Source organism: Plectropomus leopardus, chromosome 18, assembly GCF_026936395.1.
Source record: "Plectropomus leopardus strain MGB_pleo_1.0 chromosome 18, ASM2693639v1, whole genome shotgun sequence".
In the NCBI taxonomy this organism is placed as follows: Eukaryota; Metazoa; Chordata; class Actinopteri; order Perciformes; family Serranidae; genus Plectropomus; species Plectropomus leopardus.
In genome coordinates this window covers 5,115,614-5,136,041 of record NC_142193.1, presented here as the reverse complement: position 1 = coordinate 5,136,041, position 20,428 = coordinate 5,115,614, and the positions used below count along the sequence as shown (strand labels likewise).

Sequence of the window (20,428 nt, the reverse complement as noted above, 5' to 3'; positions counted from 1 at the left end):
TTAACCACAAACTTAACTTAACATTTTTTCACTAAATGTTTTTGGGTTCTATGCCAGTCCATCCCAATCTCATGAACATGATATTTCAAGGAGACCTTTCTATAAATTTGAGACAAATATCTGCTTGGACTCAAAAATAAAGTGACTGGAATTTGGCGGTCAAAAATCAAGTTCACTGTGACCTTGAGTATTTCTACCACTCATGAAGGCAGTATCTCTTGAGGGAGTTTCTTCAAAGTTGGCACAAACATCCACTTCGACTCAAAAATGAACTGATTAGAATTTGATGCTCAAAGGTCACACAGATGTCCAGTAGGATATAATGATGAAGTGATGACATTTTATCTACATAAGGTCGATGTTTCCATAGACATGGATGCAAACTGTAAGTTCAACTTGATTGGTGCACGGAGGTATACAACAGCGAGGTGGTAATTTTAGTTCAGTTTCAGGTGTCCATTGGCTTCTATTCATTTCTGTGTGATGATAAGAAAATCAAGGCTTCTAAATGCCATTTAATTACAGATAAATGTTAACTGCAGTGGATCACACAACGCTAGCAGGTTTCTGTTCACGTATGTCTGAATGAGCAATGAATGTCTGGAATAGTGGGAAAATGGCATAATCCAATATATGTGGGATTTGTAGTACTAAATCACAAAAAGAAGCATGGCTGCTAAAGGAATATTAAATCAACAACCTTTACGTATTGAGCACTTGATGTCTTTCCCCTCTTTAAGAAGTAAAGAAGTGGTTGTCCGTCCGCCTATCTCATTCTTGTGATGTCTCAAGAACATCTTGAGATAATTTTTTCACCTTTGGCAGGAATGTCCTCTTGGAATCATTGATGAACATATTAGACTGTAGTAGTCATAGGCTGAGCTCACTGAGACCTCGTCTGTCTCATTATTATGAATGTGATATTTAAGAACATCATGAGAGATTTTTTTCAAATTAGGCACAAACATCCACTTGGATTAGGTCACCATGACATGGCATCTGTCTCATTCTTGTGAAAGTGATATCTCAAGAATGCATTGTGGGAATTTTGTCAGATTTGGCACAAACATCCACTATAAGCTAAGGATGAACTGATTCTAGTTTGGTGGTCAAAGATCAAAGGTCAAGATCACTGTGACCTTGTCCGTTGCATTCTGATGACTGCTTTATCTCAAGAAGGCCTTGAGGGAATTTCTCTAAATTTTGCACAAACTTCTGCTTTAAGTCAAGGATGAAGTCATTAGAATTTGGTGGTCAAAAGTCACTTTGACTGTATGCACATCTCATGCTTATTAAATTGATATCTCAAGAAGGCCTCTAATGTGTGTGAAGGATCCATATTTTCAAAGATGTGATTTTAGAAGATAACTGAAACTTGAGTTCATGGAGGCATACAACCAAAAGGCAGTAATTGTAGCTGAAAAAAGTCTAGTTTTGTGCATCATTTTGTAAAGGAGCGTGTGCTATGTAGGATTTGTAAAAACAAGAAGAATTAGAGGTGATTACATCTGTCATCCTCTCTTATACCAAATATTTAAAAACGGGCAAATTTATAAAGAGGTCTGGTCTGATCTGACACACCATAATTACACAGGGGATTTGAAGCTGTTTTTTAATGGCTGGTTTAAAGAAATGTTTTGTGCTCCAGCATGTCTGAGCCAATCATTCATCAGCAGCTTTCACACTCAGAGGTTGGTTTCATTTTCCACGCAGAGTCTAAACCCTGGGTCCTCTGGGACAGCAAGTCTCTCATTAACAAGTTGCTGCCACTATGTGAGTATTTGCTGGCCGTGCTTCGCCCAGACGGCTGCAACCACACTGTTAACCAGTCCATTAGCTCCCATTAGGTCCTCTGCTGTCTCCCATTCTGACCAGTACAGGTCTGGACTGTCCTGATCAGTATTTTTTCAGCAAAGTGTGAATGAGGCAGCATTCAGCAGCTTCCAGCTGGATCAACACACACAAAAAACATCTCAGCTTCCTCATTGGACTGTGTTGACTCTGAGCTGCAGACAGCAGCCTGAACTTCTGACCATCAGAGTGAATCACGAAGCTGCAGATCAACAGAGACACATTCCTCTCTAGTTGGTAGTTTGTTTGGTTGAGCTACTCCTGATTATTCAAGTGTAAAAATATTAAATTTCTAATCAATATCAAATTTTATATACAAGTAATTCATTGCAAAAACAGGCAATCAGTCTAGTTGTGGATTGACAGAAAGGTAAAAGATAAAAAACAATAAAAAATGTATGATGATTGATTCATCTTTGGGCAGTGTTTCTTAAAAAATGGCTTTAAGATTCTGTGGTTCCAGTTCCCCCAGTGTCCCAGATCGTCTGCTTGTCTCTATTGTGTATCTTAGTAAAGTGACATTACAAAAGTTAAAGTAAATTGTTTATTTGATTAGCTAATTGACTAAAAGTTGATCTGCAATGTCGATAATCATTCAGCCATGTCAGAAATTAAAGGAGACAGCAGCCTGCAGAACTCTCTTTGTATATGTATCAACCTTAATTTAAGAAATTATATATAAAAAATATTTTTTCAAAATCCCACCAAATTTGCTTTGATAGTAGCTATTCGAATGATTAGCTAGTAGGTGAGGTATGAAGAATTAAGTAGAAATATTTTGAGAATTATTCTTATTTTCATATTTTTTCATAATAATGATGTCTTTTAATACTGTATTTAAAGCTGCAACAATGAATCAGTCAGCAGAAAACTTATCTGCAATTATTGTAATTATTGTGATTTGATATATTTTTTTTTAATACGTGTGTTTTCGTTTGTATTATTCTGTGTGCCTTCTTTGAAATCAAAGGTTTTTGCAGGTCTGTGAGTGCAGCACAGGCAACAGTTTGTGACTCATGGGGTGGATAGTTGATCTGTAGATCTAGACAGAGATGATCAAATCAGATCCATGGAGGAGGAGCAGCTGCTGCAAGTGAATGCAAACCTTTAGACCCTGCCGAGTAATAAGTTTCACTTTCAATGTGCCTGATGGTTTGCTGCTCCATCTGTGCCCAGAATACACTCCGAGAATGCTGTGCAATGAACAACTCAATGGCATATATATTTCTACAGCACTCAAAATGCACAGTCCAGCTCCAAAATTGTAAATCTATTTGTGGCGACAGATGTTTTAATCATGGCATCATTAAACATGTTCATGACACTGATCCTCCAGTTCATCCAGTGGTTTGTGTCTGTGGTTGTGTTTCTGGGCAGAACATTTTTAAGGTGTGTTGTTTGTGTGTGTGTGTGTGTGTGTGTGTGTGGGGCGGGGGGTGTTTGGCTGTAACCTTGCCGTGACTTGCTGTCAGAGGAAGAGGAGGAGGGGTGTGTGTTGTGTTGATGGAGGCTCTCGAGGCGTGGAGGAACAAAGCCAGGACTCGGAGCAGGGCCCCTTCTACACTTCCTCTACCAACACTATTGTTCCACGGGGGGGGGGCTTTTTGTGTCAGCACGGAAACCCTCCTCACCCCCACCTCCCCCCCAGGGGAAACCACAAACTCACAGACTGATAGACTGAGAGAACAGAGAGAACCGCTGTGGTCTAACCTCCTCTCAACTTCTGAGCTTCTGTACAGTTTTTTGGAAAAAACAACTATTGGATGGATTGTGATCAAATGTAGCTCGGACATTCATGTTCCCCTCAGGATGAATTGTAACAACTTTGGTGATCCTCTGACTTTTAATCTAGTGGCATCATCAGGACAACATTTTAATGTGTCCGGTACTTTAGTTTACGACCAATTACCTGCAAAACTTATGGCATTCCCATCAGCCTCAGCTGTACATGTACTGCTAATGAGCTCATGTTAGCATGCTAACGCTCTAAACTAAGATAGTGAGCATGGTAAACATTACACCTGCTAAACATCAGCATTAGCCTTTGGTTATTAATTGCACTAGCACACACTGGGCACAGAGGTAGCAGCAGAACGCCAGGCACAGTGAAAGTCAAACTGAACTGTTCATAGCACTGGGTCTCAAAGTTCTTTTCACTCGCCTCTCTGCAGCTGTCCCATTGATATGACCTGACCGATAGATCATTTATCCAAGACAAACTCTGCAGACTGCCGATGAGGGGAAAAAAAAGAACTCAAGTGGAGTTATGCTGTGTTCACGGAAATGTAAAAATGTCCACTTAATTAAAGAGGGGGGCACAGAATGAGAGAAAAGAGGGACACAAACACAAGATTTTTTTATTTTATTTTTTTAAAGCAGGATTAAGGGGGGCTGTGTCCAACGATTTCTGTAACTTTCAGAAACCAACAATCCGCCCCCTCCATCCTATGAATTAATCTGACCCTTAGTCATAAGCAAGGATATCAAAATGTCATCATTGCGGGGTGCAATGGGTCCCGCAGCCTCCCGGGGCTGCTGTAGTAGACTTTTAGTTTTTGGGATAAAAGGTAAAAACATTAGAGCTCAGCAAACCCGTAAAATGTTCAGCCAACTAGAGCTGCTGCAATATGTTGATTAATCAATTAGTTGTTTGAAAGAAAATTAATCGCAAATGTTTTTGTACTTGTTTTCCATTTTTCAAGCATAAAGCTCAATGTTTCTACCAATGTGAGAATCTGTGGCTTTCTTGTCTTTTAAGGTTATGACAATGTGAATATTTTTTAGAGCTAAGACGATTAGTTGATCAATCAATTAGTGCGTCACGAGATAAAGAAATGAAGTATTCTGATAATCAATTACCCATTTCAGTGATTTTTCAAAAGAAACATTGAGAAAAAATCTCAGTTTCCAGCTCCTCACAGAGGAGGATCTGTGACAGAAGATGTGTTTGACATATTTTCGCTATTTGTCTTCATGTCATGAACCCAACGGTGAATCAGTCTTGTTCCTCCCTGCCGCTTTGTTAGAGCCACATTTATCAGAGGGCCGATAACAGCAACGTCACACTCACACAACAGAGCTGATAAGACTGGCCTCATTCCTCCATCACCGTCTTACCTCAGCCTGAACCTCCACATCTCTGGACTGCACCACCCGACGCTCCACGGGCTCCCCAGGAATGTAAACAACATGTTTACCCTTCTCAATCTAACATCTAGGCAACAATGCAGAGTTGAACATAGAGAATTCAAGACTTGTGAGGAGACACAAGGAGGGAGCAAAACCCCAAAATTCAATATGGAGATTTGGGTTATACAAACCCATTCTTTCTGTTCAACTCACAAAAGTTAAAAATCTGCATAACACCAATAAAAAGTGTTCTAGTGCTGATAAACTAAAGGCCTTTACACATCAGTGGCATTTTTTGTTTGTGCATTTATTTTGCACGCCAATATATTTTTTCAGACTGTTGTTTTTGTCTGAGCACTTTCACGGAAAAAGTGACTGTTAAGCTTACTTTTTAAAATTTCATTATAAAAGTACTTTGACTTCCTTATAACCATATTTTATTAAATGTTGAATACAGTAGTGTATTCAACTTTATTATTTGACGGTAGCTACTTTGTTTAACTTTATTGTAATTGCAGTTCGTTCAGTATTTTTTTCGATGTATATAGTGCATCGCAATATTATTTTAAAGCCACATCACCCAGCCTGAATACAGATCACATCAGACTCTGTTTTGAAGGTTTCTCTGTCCTCAGATGTAGAAACACAGACTTTCACTCCCACCTCTGATGTTTCCCAAAATTGCCTTGTTGTTAGAGCAGCCGATTAGAGAGATGGTGCCTGAAGGACCAAAGTCTCAGGAGCCAGTTTCTGTACCTGTTCACAGATTTTCCCTCCTCTGTGAGTCCAGCTGAGCCTGACCCTGCAAAATCTGAATTTATTCAGTCATTGGTGAAGTTTTACAGCACAGTGTGTCTTTGTTCAGTTTAGCCAGCAGACCATGTCCGTAGCTTTGTCTTCACTTGCTGATATCTAATATCTCCACTCTGCTTTAAACTGCAGAGTAAACTGATAAAACCAGTCCGTATCCAGTCTGTGTGATTGTGGTCCAGTTTGGCCCCCAGTCTAGACTCTGAGTCCAGACTCTGGGGGGAGGTTGCAGCAGTTCATCTGTGTCCAAACAATCAGACTCGGAGGACAAACCTCTATAGTTGTCTTAGTCCCAAAGAAACAGATAAGACACAAGAGAAGCTCCTCGTCACATCTCTACTCTGCCGTCACCGTCCTTATTTAGTCAGCAGATAAGAGACAGACGTGTCCTACTCCTGCCTTGGACAAACACTTCCTCTTCTTCCTGTGTTCCTCTGCCAGGCTCTCTGAAGGCCAGGAGGAGGAGGAGGAGGAGGAGGAGGAGGAGGAGGAGGAGGAGGGCGGCTGATTGGTGCCCATGTTTCCCTCCGAGATCTCTGAATCTTCAAACAGACCTGCTGCATCAAAAAAATCCACTATCTAAGTGACGCTATTACAGTTTGACCCTGAAGGCCTGTGAAGACCAGATTATAAACTGAGACTAAAGCTGCAGCTAAAGATAATCCATTATAATTTCTAATCAATATAACGATTTCTTTTTTTTATAATGATTTTTCTTTTTTTTATTTTTGCCCATTTTTCCCGTAAAATTGTGTAATACGCTCAGTTTCATCTACAGTATCCAGAAAATGGCATTACATATTGCCAAATGTTTTCAAAGTTTGATATATACAGAGCTTTGCAGTCTCAGGCAGCAGCACTCAGATGTTTTACGTAACCCCTTGAAACACGAAACGACATCAGTTGTCTTGTGCTGCATTCATACGCCTTTCGCGTGCATTTAAACTTTTGAAACTTGAGCTGACTGGTTTGATTTCTTTATCAAAACATGGCTAAAAACAATAAACGCAGCATAACATGACCATAGCAGTCATTTACCTTCTCTGTTATGATTTCGTTGTCTGCTCGGAGGGTAAGGAACTTTAGAATCTCGCAGTTTTCCCAATTAGGGAACATTTATGGCTGCTGTTCCTGTTTGAGTTTTTGATGCTTTTTATGATGCATCTAAGACCCTAAATTACATATTAAGAAAGTCTCTGGTGATTTGGGTTCCTGAAGGCTTTAAGTTGAACCACCCTAGACAAAATCATAACAAATGAAAGACATGTGAGAAGACCCGGAGGAGCTCAGACCAGTGAATGAACCGGGAGGACGGATTGTTTTGGCGACTGCTGCAAACCTCAACAGAACAGAAATGTTTGGGGTGTCCACATAGTTTTGATCACTTAATATCTGCAGCATCATGTGACCGCCCTGTGTTGATCCTGTCAGTGGATTCAGATTTGTATTAGTTTTGCTGTTTTTGTAAGTGGACGTTGTGTTATATTTTCATACTGAGATGTAATCTGGTGTGAGTACAGATGTCTGCTGCATTTCAGGGAACACATTCTGACTGCAGCCTGTTGTGTGTTTGGAGGACGTCCAGTGTTCATGAAAGAAAACTTATATTTAGTGCCAAGCTGCTGCTGCTCGGTCTCAAAACTTCACCACAATGAGAGGAGAGAAGCTGCCGTATCGTCCTTGTTTTGTTTATTGCTCCGAAACAAAAAGAAGTGTGAGGCGTTTCCTGCAGACGTCTAATCATATATCTGATACTCGACAGAGGACGTCTAATTTTAGTTGCTCAGTTTTTACAACAGATTCTCTTTCGGTCCCGAGACTCTGGTCCACGTGTCGGATCCTGACGAGACCTCTTAAATCTGCAGACTCCTGCAAAACCTCCTCCTCCTCTCGCTGCATTCTTGTGGCAGCAGATCCACAGGACGTTAAACTTTCAGCTGAAATTATAAAAAGAGAGCGAGTCCCTGCAAACGTTGGAGCTGAAACAGACTCCGGAGCTCAGCTGCGGGCCTCTTCTCCGCCTTGCTCCATAAACAGCATTAAAAATAACTTTGAACAAATGTGCAGCAGATGAGGATGATGGGAGCCTGAAGACCATTGACTATAATATTTAGTTATAGTTGGCCCTGTTGAGGGTCATTGTGCCTAAGAATTTTATATATATTCTGATTTATAGACAGAAACAGAAGTTTTCATCCACAGTCCAGTAGGAACATAACAGTCAAATTTCTGTCGAAATGTAGATCTAATTTTACCCAAATTTACAGAAAATAGTAAATGTACAAGGTGGATTTATTTGTCATCTTTTAAACAACCGTAAAACTTAAATCAGAAGTCAAGTCCCTATCTGACTCCCTTTTAATAGAAGGGTGCAGTACAGTTTGACACATGCAAAGACATTCAGAGCCGAAAGAGGACATAGAGAAGAAGAAAAAATGCTAAAAGATACAGTTATCACACATCAAACACATCAGCCATGCAGCACGAAGCTGTAGAAGATCATACTACATTTTTATAAAGAAATAAATTCTATAATACATTTTTAATGCATATTTGGAATGATGGATGTGTAAATAAAGATCCAAAAGTATCACGAACAAATCACCAACCAGTCCAAGGTGAGTTCTGGTGGCAAATACAGTAGACTTTGAAAATGAAAGTATGAGTCCGTCCTACCTGCCCTCTTTCTTTTTACTGTCCCCAGTGTTTTGTTTTCAATGGCTAGAGTTTCACAGGTAAGGAGACAGGGAGTCTTTGTTTTTGTCGTCCCCACAGTCTTCTAGTTTTGCTTTTATATGAAAAGAAGACTTTCGTAGTGAGAAGACACAGTGTTCATGTCTCTCTCTCTGGCTGCCTGAAAGTTCAGTTTGTGTCTGACTTTAAATTTTTGTGCTGATTTATTCCCATTAATTATAAAATCCAGGTCATTATCAAAGCAGCGCTCCGACCCCCAGAGGGAAAGCCTGCTGTGTTTCCCCGAGATCTTAAATACTTCAAAAGCTCTGTTTTTGGGAGCTGAAGGGTAGCTATGGGTGAAAATGAGTGAACAAATCTTTTTGAACAACTCTTTTTACTGTCCAGTATGTACCAGGTCATGATGCAAATCTCCAGTTGCTCATGACTTCTCAACTTTTCCCACTCATCATATCATAGGGTACTGCTAAGGCCTCCACCAACCAAGGCTCTTCTGACCACGGTGTGTTTGTGAGCTAAAAAGAAGAATTTTACTGCTCGGACCCTTTTAACAATACACTGATAACCAAGAGCAAAGGAAACAGATCAGCTGAGCCATTAAAAGTGATTGGATTCTCACTTTTAAGATTATTTCAATAACATATGAATGCAGCACAAAGCTGCAAGGGTAAATGGGACGTCTGTTTCCTCTTAAAATAATGACACATTTTTGGTCAGTGACATTTCTGTAACATTGTATTGGGCTTAGATCGTCTATGTACATACAAATAAGATGCTGAATCAATGCATTAAAATGTATATTTTATCTTAATGTAAATGGTTACACAGACCACTTACCTGTGGGGTTCCTCAAGGATCCATTTTGGGCCCTGTCGTATTCTTATTGTATATGCTGCCATTAGGGTCCATTTTTAAGAACACGACATTCCTTTTCATTGTTTGCTGATGATGTACGGATTTGCCTATAAAAACAAATAGTAAAGATTCGGTGAAGCCTTTGTTAGAAGGTTATTTGTAATATTAAGAAGAATGACAAAACTTTCTCACTCTAAATGAAAATAAGACAGATTGTTTGCACAACCAATAATATTGGTCATGCAGATATATTGATCTGATTTTTGGTGGAAACTGGCACATTTAGACTTCTAGAAGCTATTTTGTTGCAGTTTCAGTTACACAGTCTGTTAATAGGTGTGTCCTAGTGACTGGCACATGTGGGTAAAACTTTAAATTTCCATTCACATTCCCTACAACGGTAAAGCATGACGAATACATCGTCCTCATCTTATACCCAACTCTCTCTCTGGAACTAACCAAGAACCTGCAGGCGGGTCTCCCACCTCCGCTGTTTCATTTGCTAATATTGCACGGCTAAAAGTTTCCAGGCTGAACTTGTGAACTTTGGCTCCGCATTACGTGCATCACTCTACATGCCGTGTATTCTTCATGAGGCTACGTGCACCAGGCAGGGACCCCCGGGCTGTGATGGTTCGGCACGAACACTTGAACCCGTACAGCTAATGATGTTACCTTTGTCTTCCTGCACTGCTGCCAATGTGATGCTTTTCTGAAGTCACGCACATGCTCACAAGTGAAGACCTTGTTAGAAACCAGTTTATATGCGTCGTGTCTCTGACTCTTGAATGTTGATTAGAGACTCCTGGATACTCCAGAAGCCTGACAGTAGCTGGGTTAGTGATTTTGAAACTGGTTTACATGATGACTGTAGTTGTGACTTTGCGCAGAACTGTGATTGTGTGATGATTCAGAAGCAGCAGCCTTCACTATGAATGCAGCTCTCTGACTTCCAGCACAGAGTCAGTGACCGTGGCATTATAATGACATGCTGATTAGACACAGGCCGGGCCACCACTGTACCAAACAGAGCACGGACTGTCAGAGGGCCTGACCAGTTTAAGAGCCTGAATACCATCACATTCCAGTGAGTGGGAGTCAGTAAGAGGCAGCTTCGAAGGAAGAACTGCTCGACATCTCACTCGACGAAGTGGGAAACTTTGTCCAGACTGAGAGTCTGTGGTGGAAGAAGCAGGGAGTCTTTGTGTGGCAACACATCAAAGAGTTTTATTCTTGAGGATCTCAGCAGCGCTCCGTCCTCTGACCCAGCCGAGGAAGTCAAACATGGGTCAGAGGCTAATGAAGAGTCCTCAGGTGGTCCAGCAGAGAGACACAGGAAGATAAATTCTCTGCAGGAAACATCCACATATCTCCTCCCTGACGCTGACTGGACTTTCCCCAGTGTTACCAGTGGAAAGAGATAGTTAAAGACCCACATAAACACTTGTTACTTATTCATAAGCCCTCACAGTCCCTCACATAAATGTTACAGTGTTGTCAATCAACTGTCATATTGATGTTTTTCCTACTTCCTTCAGTAAGAACTATGTTAACAGAGATGTAAACAGTATAATTCAAACCATCAATGTATTATTTACATTTGAAATAGTTTTGGCCTCAAAAGAATTAAAAGAATCAAACTTGCATGTAGTCAGTGTCCCCCCAGTGTTGATGACAGGGGAGAATACTGTTGGAACTCAGATTTTCAATTTGAATTTGTTTGAGAATCTAGAAAAGTGCAAGTGACCCTTGATCATTACTGAACCACAACAGTACAACTGGGCTCTAAATATTTAGTTTGTGGGTTCTTCAGTGGTAACTGTTATAATACGTTGAACCAACTACTACCAAACAAAAGTTAAATAACTTACCATTATAATAAAGTTAAGTAAAGTGCTGCTAAATTTACGTGTAAAAAAAGTACTTTTATAATAAAGTTGAATAAAGTACGGAGTGGTCAGATTTAACCACTGAGTACTTTATAGCGTAACCACTGTTACACTTAAGTTAAATAAAGTACTGATATACTGAGGTTGAATAAAGTACTGTTACAGTAGAGCTAAATAAAGTACTGATATAATAAAGTTGAATAAAATACTGTTACAATACAGTTAAAAGTACTGTTACAATAAGGTTAAATGAAGTACTGTTATGATAAGGTTAGAAAAAAAGTACCTTTACAACAAAGTTAAATAAAGTAGGTACATAAAATGGATCAACTTCTGTTACGATAAAGCTAAATAAAGTTCTGTTATAATGAAATTAAATTAAGAACTGTTATAATAAAGTTAAATAAAGTTTTCTTATAGTTAAATAAATAAAAGCAGAACCTCAGTGCTTTTATTCTGAAGCATCAGGCTCGTCTTAAGCCAGAAGTGTTGGTGTTTTTTTGTGAACTTGAGGCTTCTGGATAAAAATTACATGTTATCACGTAGCAGAAAGGTAAACTGTCACAGTGACGCTTTTAAATGTGAGAATTTATCTTCACTGTGAGGGGGAAACAAACTGAAAGATCTCAAATTTATATATTTATATTTGCAAGTTGCGCAAAATGGGCTTCACTGTTGCAAAATTCTACTGAGTGGTCATGGTCTGGAGCCCTGTATTTACATTTACAACACACACCTCACCTGCTCACACAGTGTGTGCTCCATTTGCACTTGAAAGTTGGAATTTCCAAACTCAGAGTCAGAAATTTCAACTGGATCGCCACCTGAAGTTGGATTTGCACCTTGGAAAGTCAGACCGTCGCTGACCTCAAAATCTAATATGGCTGCTCCATGCATTAACAGTAGTGGAGTAATACACTGTAATACATTCTGTATATACTACACCTCAGTCTTATTTGTGTCTCATTAAAACAGTCTTACCCCGAGTCCTGTCCAAGTTCTGTTTGTGGACATGTGGCTACAGTGTTTGTAAAACACAGTGTAATGCCTTGTGATCAGCTGGTTTTGCCAACAGCGGCTAACCTTGCTATTGCCAACAACTTCTTGGTTTTCCAACTTGTACTGGAACGCAATCAGCTCGGGTGTGATGTCATTCCCAGCGCAGACCTCCAAGGTGGATGGAATGCATTTGTCATATCACCCAGGAGAAAGTGATCTGGATAGGCGGCCGACTGCGTGTGGCATGTTATGTTCAGTGTTTACTCTTTCTTTTTGTTTTGGAAGACTTTTTTTAGCGCCAGATCCACAGATATTTTCATACGCGATGAGTGAATTAAGTATCATGATGCACAGATATTGATATTCCGTATTGTTTTGTGTTTTCCAGAGTTGCTGGGCTCCACCAAGAGACTGAATGTGAACTACCAGGACTCAGATGGGTGAGTGATGAAGTCAATGCTATTAAAACGATATTTTCTGGATGCATTTTTGCCGTGTGTGTCCAGTCATTACGCAGCTCCCTCTGCATCTATAAAAACCGTTTCCACTCTGCGGAGCTGGAAACTACAACCTGACTCAGCACACACATTCAGTGCAGTTGTGTCTGGTGTCAAAACATCATCTCACCCTCTGTGTTTGAACCTTTGAGCCTCTGCTGCAGTCTGCTGAAACGCTGACTGCTTAAATTCCCCCCTCGGAGCTCGTTAGCCTGCAAGGAGAAAATACATGAAGAAAGTTTAGTCCCTCCTCATCAATATTTCTTTTTGTTTAAAGTTTTTATAATCTTCCTGCTGCTTCTTCTAAAATCTCTATCTCCTGACTCTGAGGTCTTTTACCAAGCCATTGCTGCGGGATTGTGCCCCAAAACCAGGTATTTTTAAGCCAAAACATGATCTTTTCTTTCCCTGACCAAGTGGTTTTGTGCTTAAATCTAACCACACGTTCGGTTTCAACAAATCAGCTACATAATAACAATAAATGTAATCTATTGTTTTCTGGCGACTGGGTTGATACATAGTGTATATTTAAAAGCAGAAAGTGTCTCCTGTCTGAGTTCAGCCCAGCGCTCATAAGTCTGTGATTTAATGCTAAAACAACTGTCGCAGCCTCTTCAGCTTACAGTCAACACTGTCGTCGTAACAAAAGCTCAAAGAGAGATGACAAGCCGAGAATCCGAGGGCCGTATAACACATGAGGTAGAGGAACATCAGTCCTGAGACGTCGTCAAGTGTTGGTCTGCTTTGTTTGCGCACTCAGAGGGTCAGAGTGGAGCCCGGGGAGGTCAAAGGTCAGATAGCAAAGGGCCGAACTGAGAGTGAGTGTTTACAAAGAACCTGGATGACTTAATACCGCGCTGACAGCCGAGGCATCTGAGAAATGAGTCAGGAAAGAGTTCACAGAGCTGATGTGATGAGACGGAGTCAATTAGGCTGCTGCTCCATCAGGGAGAGCATCAACGATACTGTGAAAACAGGAGTTCAAGCGCTGCAAAATACCGACGTGAGAGTTAACATTAGACATAAGAAATAATTATACACAATAGCAATTAGAAAATCATGTGAATGGAAAATTGCAAAAAGTCAACAACAGATTTGTTAATATTTCACTGATGTTCACTGTTTTGTATCTATAAAAATAGACCAACTAGATTTACTGAAGTTCATATTTCTTGATAATAACTACATTACTATGATGAGGGTTTCAGTGATGCGATATGGTTTAATTTCAATGTACATGGTTTTACATTATTATTATTATTTACTTATTACTAAAATTATTAATGAAATCATTTATTAACTATTAATTAATTAAACTTTAAAAAAAAAATTATTTAATAAATTAACTAATTATTACTTAAAACTACTACTTATTATTGCTTTTATTATTGTCTGTTGTTATTTTCTGTTACAATGAATGAATGAAAGAAATGGAAACGGAAGGATTTTTGGTTGAACAAATGCATTATTATAATTGAAACCAATTTTTAATGGAAGTATGTAAAAATCTGACAGGCATTGGAGGAGGTCAGGAAATGCACACTGGCAGGTGAGAGTCGGTGTCCAGTTGCATATTTATGCCCCGTGCTGGTAATGGCCGTGGTTGAAGGCGGGTTGTCGTTTCGTCTGTCAGTCCCATTCTTGCGAGTACAATATCTTTAGAACACCTTCAGGAAATTTTTATCAAATTTGGTGGAAACGTCCACTCAGACTCACAGATGAAGTGAGTCGATTTTAGTGGTCACTGGTCAAAGGTCAAGGTCACTGTGACCTTGTGTGTGTCATTCTCCATAAGCAATATCTGCTGAACACCTTGAGATAAACAGAAGAAATCAGGTTGCTGATTACACATTTACAAACAGCCAGCAGTTCATTTTGTTCTTTGGCAATCAAACTCCAGCTGACAACATGTAAAAATGAAGAGCCGCTTACAGCTTTGATCCTGCACTTTATTCTCTGGGGACATTTGGACGCAGTAGATTGTAGTGACGAGACATTTTCTGTTTTAATGGGGAAGTTGTTGCAATGTTGCACCAACATTAGCATGTCTGAACCTTTAGTGTGTGTGTGTGTGTGTGTGTGTGTGTGTGTGTGTGTGAGAGAGAGAGAGGGGGCTGTGTGTGTTAGGGCTAATAGCCTCCAAAGGGACGTTGGAAAAGGGTTTTTCATTATTCATCAGAGCTGTTGGCGGCTCGCTGGGCGACGGAGCTCCGCCTCGCTGCAGTAATCACGCCGCTGCATCTTAAAACAACATCCATAACACACCAACTTCCCACAATCCTCCAATGTTCACCCAGCACGTCGAATCATGTTTGTACACAGTCAGTCAGCAGACAGGGACTCTGTTCTCACGGGTCAGTTTTATTTTTTGTGTGGGTGTCTCTGTTGTGTCGCTGCTGTCGGACCATCGGGAGTTTCTGTGACTCCGCTGAAAGCCTCTGTTTGGATTAAAGGTTCAATTCCATCAGTTTACAGCTGACAAACCCTCTCTGAGGTAGAGAAGTTGATGTTGGGCTGCAGCCAGAGAATGTCTGACTTGTTTTCACTTGACCTTAAATTACTAAAGAATTAATCTATTAAAATAGTTGTTGATAAATGACTAATACTTTCAGCACTAGTTGAGCATTGAGTACATCCCACTTAAAAGTTAGAAGTTCACAGGCAGATACGAACTCAGTGATTACTTAAATGGTAATGATATTATAATATTAACAACTTCCGACATTATTAAAACAAAGTTTTGAAAGTAAAATAAAAATGACAAAACATATTTGTTTCTTAAATTTCAGCTTCTACAAGTAGAATCTTTGATATGTTTACCATATTAGCTTGGCATGTTAGCATGATAACGTTTGCTAATTATCAGTAAACACAAAGTTCAGCTGAAGCTGATGGGATTGTCAATTATTCTGCAGGTATTTAGTCATGAACCAAAGATTTGGATGCCTTAAAATGTAGACCTGATAATGGAGCTAAAGTCAGAGGATCACCAAAGTTATTGCAATTCATTCTGAAGGCAACACAAATGTCTGAACCAAACTTGATCACCATCTATTTGGCTGTTGTTTAAAATATTAATATCCCTAAACATGTCAAATGTTACACAAAATATGTAATACTATCTAGTGCTGCACTGAGTCACCGTGGAAACATCATTAGTAGTGTTGTCAAGATACAGTAATCTCCAACTTTGGTACAATACCTCCAAAAATATATTAGATATAAGATATTCAATACCATTTTTGAGGCAACTGGGAAAAATTGACATTGAGAGCACACATTTTTTTTTCTTAAAACATAAATATAAAAAGGCTTCAACTTGATTATAATGACTTTTCTTATCTTGGTTAGTGGCAGAAAACAACAGAATGACTAAACATCTACAATAAGAGAGCCTGAAAGTACAGTTGTCACCAGAGTATCAGTACTGCGGAGAACGAATATTAAAACCATTTCAAATGTTCAGAATCTGTATGTATTGATAAATCACTGTTTTCAACAACATCAGTCTCTAATATCATGTGATACATATCAAACAGAACAGCAGTGTATCATGACAAAGGCTGTGGTATCATTGGTGCTCAGGTTCAGGTAAGGTCACAAAACTATTATTTGACTATAAACCAGACATTTGTTTAACAAGAAATGCATACAGACTTGTTATAGTTACAATCCAAACACATGTCAAATTGCATGATCTTTGTTTTTTTTTTTCTCCCAAAAAGGGACACAACTGTGGCCAGGGTTTCCCAAACATTTTTTTATTTGTGGCACACTGCCACAATTAAAAAATCTGCCGCTAAGTTTTGATTTTCTATTTTTGGAGCTTAACTTTTCATTCGGAGCACTGTTGGAATATATGTGCTGTTCAGTTATTTATTGCACCACACTCTTGGAGTGCAGCGCGTACTCTGGGCACAGACGGAGCACCAGAATGCGAGACGCAGTGAAAGCCAAACTTAGCTACCGATCGTGCTGGGTCTAAGAGTTTGCATTCTCTCGCCTGTGAAGCAGCTGCTCCTCTTATCTATCGATCTGATCAGCTGTGACCAGATCGATATATCACCTGCCAACCTGCAGCTAAAACTCCACAAACAACTGCTGAGGAAAAAAAAGATGTCATGAAGAGTTACGCTAGCGCTGTGTTCACAAACCCTAAAAAAATGTCAGAAGTAAAAGAAAGGGACATAGAATGATTCAAAGGACACACACAATTGGGAAAAAAACAAAATGAAGGGACAAAAGGAACACTTTTTTGTTAGTAGTTTTTTAGTTACTAGTTTTGTTTCTAATATAATAATATATATTATTAGAACACTTTACATCAAAACCAGTCAACATGTTTTCTTAAATGATTGGTGGGAAAATCAAACATGAGTCATAGAGAAAGGGATTTATTTCTTAAACAGATTTAGAGATGTTTTAAAGAATATTTTAACATAGCAAGAACAATTTCTGTATATATTGGACTGAAAGAAATGTGGCACATTTATGTTAAAACTGTCTGTCAATGTGTGGTGTAGATCCGGATCCATATGCAGATGTAAAAAATCATTAAAATACCAAATTTATGCAGCTTTTTCTGGCAGTTAATTTATTCATCTGATCAAACCCTCTGAAGGATTTGCCGTCTCTTGTTAAGCATCTTGTTGACAGAGAGCTCAACACTCTGAATAAGCGAACAAATAAAACGGTAACATTCAGAACAGAACCACAGAAGAAGAAGAAGAAGAACGGAGCCGGAGGTTATGTTTAATGAAACAGAAAGGCATCCAGCTCGCCTCGTCTGAACAATAGCTGACATACTTTCCTCCTGGCTCACACAGTTTTACATTTCGCCAAGTTTTCAGCAGTGAGGGTAAATAACAGCGTGCAGCCCCTCCTCTTCAGGTGTATCAGCACACCTGCGGCCTGTTGTCGCTCCTGTTGTGATCTGGGGGAAAGTTTTATTCTGTGAAGAGACAGGAAGTGTGCACACAGACCTGAGGTGACATCACATGGCCTTTACACATAAATCAGGGTTATTACAGGTGTGTTAGTGTTTGTACAGGATGCCCATTCATCACTGAGATTATTTGTCTTTATTGACATGCCACTGTGCCAGTAAACTCTCTGTGTGTGTGTGTGTGTGTGTGTGTGTGTGTGTGTGTGTGTGTGTGTGTGTGTGTGTGTGTGTGTGTGTGTGTGTGTGTGTGTGTGTGTGTGAGAAACAAACCGGGTATAAAGGAGCTGCTTTTCTGCATCCCCGTGAGACAAATTAGTATTTGAGTCTGTTGGCGCTGTGTTTGCTTGTGTTTCTATGGAGAGCGGAGCTGGAATGATTCCCTGTGAATCGCTGTGATAGTTGGAGCTCTGGTCTTTTGTTCAGGAGGAGAGACCCCGAGCTATGAGCCGCCGTCACAGGTCTGAGGAGGGGAGAAGCCGGACGGCTGCTGTGACAGAAACTGAATCCAGTTTTCAAACAGATTCCCCATCTGAATGCTGCAGACCAACAGTCATCTGGGTTTCATGTAGACTAGTCCTAAATATCAAAATAGGACAAATGCACACTTGGTACTGGAATTAGAAACTTAAAAACTTAAAATAGAACAATGAAGTAAGTAAGACTGAAACTCCAAAGCACCACAAGTGGAAACATTATCAACCTGTCGGACACAATTAGCATCACGTTCAGGGTTGTAGAGAGCTACTTAGAGCTGAGTTCCCCTGAAAGAGACATGAGCTCCATAGAAAGCCATGTTTTGAGAAATTTAGGTGGCTCTCTAAAATATTGTAGCTTTTGGTGCCAATGGGTTGTTATTTCTCCGTGCCAGCAATAGCTGTAGCTGGAGGCGTTATGTTTTTGGGTTGTCCCATTCTCATGAACGCAATATATCTAGAATGCCTGTAGGGAATTTCTTAAAATTTGGCTCAAACTAACGACAAGGTAGAGGCAAAAGACAAATAAAAAAAAGAAAGATAAAGTAAAATCAGAAAACAAAGTAGAAACAAAATTAAAGTAAAAAGTAAAGATTAAGGAAAAGCAAAACATAAAGTAAAAACAATATATAAGATAAAAGCAAAAGATGAAGTAGAAACAAAAGATAATGTGAAATCAAAAGATACAATTAAAACAAAAGATGAAGTAGCTGTAAAGTGAAGCCAAATTTTTTTTTTTTTTTTGTTTTTTTAAAAATCAGCTAGAGATAAAAGGTAAAATGAAAACAGGAGCTACAGTAAACACCAAACATTAATTATGAACAAAAGATAAAGTATGAGCACAGGATAATATAGAAACAGAAGATAAAGAAATAAAATATAAAGAAGAAAAAAACATTATGTGTGTGTAATAATCAGTACGTGCAAAAACAATATGGGGGGGGTGTTGCATTAAAATAATTTCAGAAAAGTAATATTACAATGAAAATGTGAAAGTTCAAACGGCCGAAGACAATGTAGGAAAGTGTTCCCTGCTGACATTTTACTGTTAAATTTGTAGTCAAAATACGAATACTAAAAGCAGCTGACTTGCGTCCTTTTCAGTCACACTTTTAAACATTTTCAGACTTTGACTTGTAACACAGCATTTCTACAGAGTGGTATCGTTACTTTTACTTAAGCAAAGGATCTAAGTACTTTCTGCAGCATGTGTTGTGAGGTCTGTGTGATCTTTTACTGTAAAATGTTTCCCATGTGCCAACATGCCCAACCTGCGCTCATAAAGAACAGCTTGTAAATGTTGTTAGTAACACTATCTTCAATAAAAAGAGGTTAACAAATGAACATAGTTCTGAGCTGCGAACGTGAACACACTGTAAATCTGCCGTTGTAGCTTCACTCTGTTCGGCTCTCACATGCTCAGACATCTGAGGGGAACAGTCATAACTCATTTGCACTGAAGTGAGACTGGGAGGAACATTTCTAACATCCGGCCTGTGACGGGTCAGTAAGAGGCCTCCATATAGGTTCACACTGATATACTGGATGTTTGTTATTAAACACGGTTTATTAAAAATGATATATCTCAAGATTAAATCTACAGTATTAATGTCTGGTCAGAACCCTGATATGAATGTGGTGTGAGGCAAAGGGACATAAATTTATTATATTTTCTGTACAATAATCTTCATTTTTAAAGGCAGTTTTTAAAAGAAATGTTAGTGTTTCATTCATAAGTGTTTTTAGTGTGACAGGAGTAAAAGTGAGCCCTTGTCAGTGAGCCACTTAAATTTTATTTTTTCAGGACATGTAGAGATCAAGATGTCCTGTACAGGATTTATGTATTTTTTTAATGTTTGAATACTGGTCACCATTTTTTTCGATTGTTTGGGAGATGAGTGCAACGCCTTTTCCCTGTGAATCTCTACCAGTGTTTTGTGGATGATAAAACCTCACCTGACTTTCCATCAGAGGATGAGCAGATAATGACTGGATTTTCATTTTTAGGTGAACTATCCCTTCAAATAATTTTGCTAGATGCAGGAAATATGACAGATTTTAGAAGATTTTCTCGCCTTTCTCATGCACTAAGGTATTTGTTGCTTTGGTAACTACATTTGCCATCAACACTGACTTGACATCCACATAAAGGAGGCACATTTTCCCTTTAAAAGGAATAAAAAGAAATCTGAGGTTGACAGACTGTAACCCGGTTTGCTGTAGAACTGATGGTGTCATCAGCATAAGGATGGACATTTCAGTTGTTATTAGGACTGGGTGGTAAAT

At 39.2% G+C, this 20,428-nt stretch overlaps 1 protein-coding gene across 7 annotated transcripts in view; it reads left to right on the top strand.

Moving 5' to 3' along the window:
- Positions 1-20,428, top strand: part of caskin2b (CASK interacting protein 2b) — a 73,364-nt gene that overhangs the window by 17,102 nt on the left and 35,834 nt on the right. For all 7 annotated transcript variants that reach the window (XM_042504487.2, XM_042504486.2, XM_042504489.2 and 4 more), the window contains exon 3: positions 12,616-12,667. In XM_042504487.2, coding sequence (XP_042360421.2) covers positions 12,616-12,667 — 52 coding nt within the window. The remainder of the gene's footprint in view (positions 1-12,615; positions 12,668-20,428) is intronic.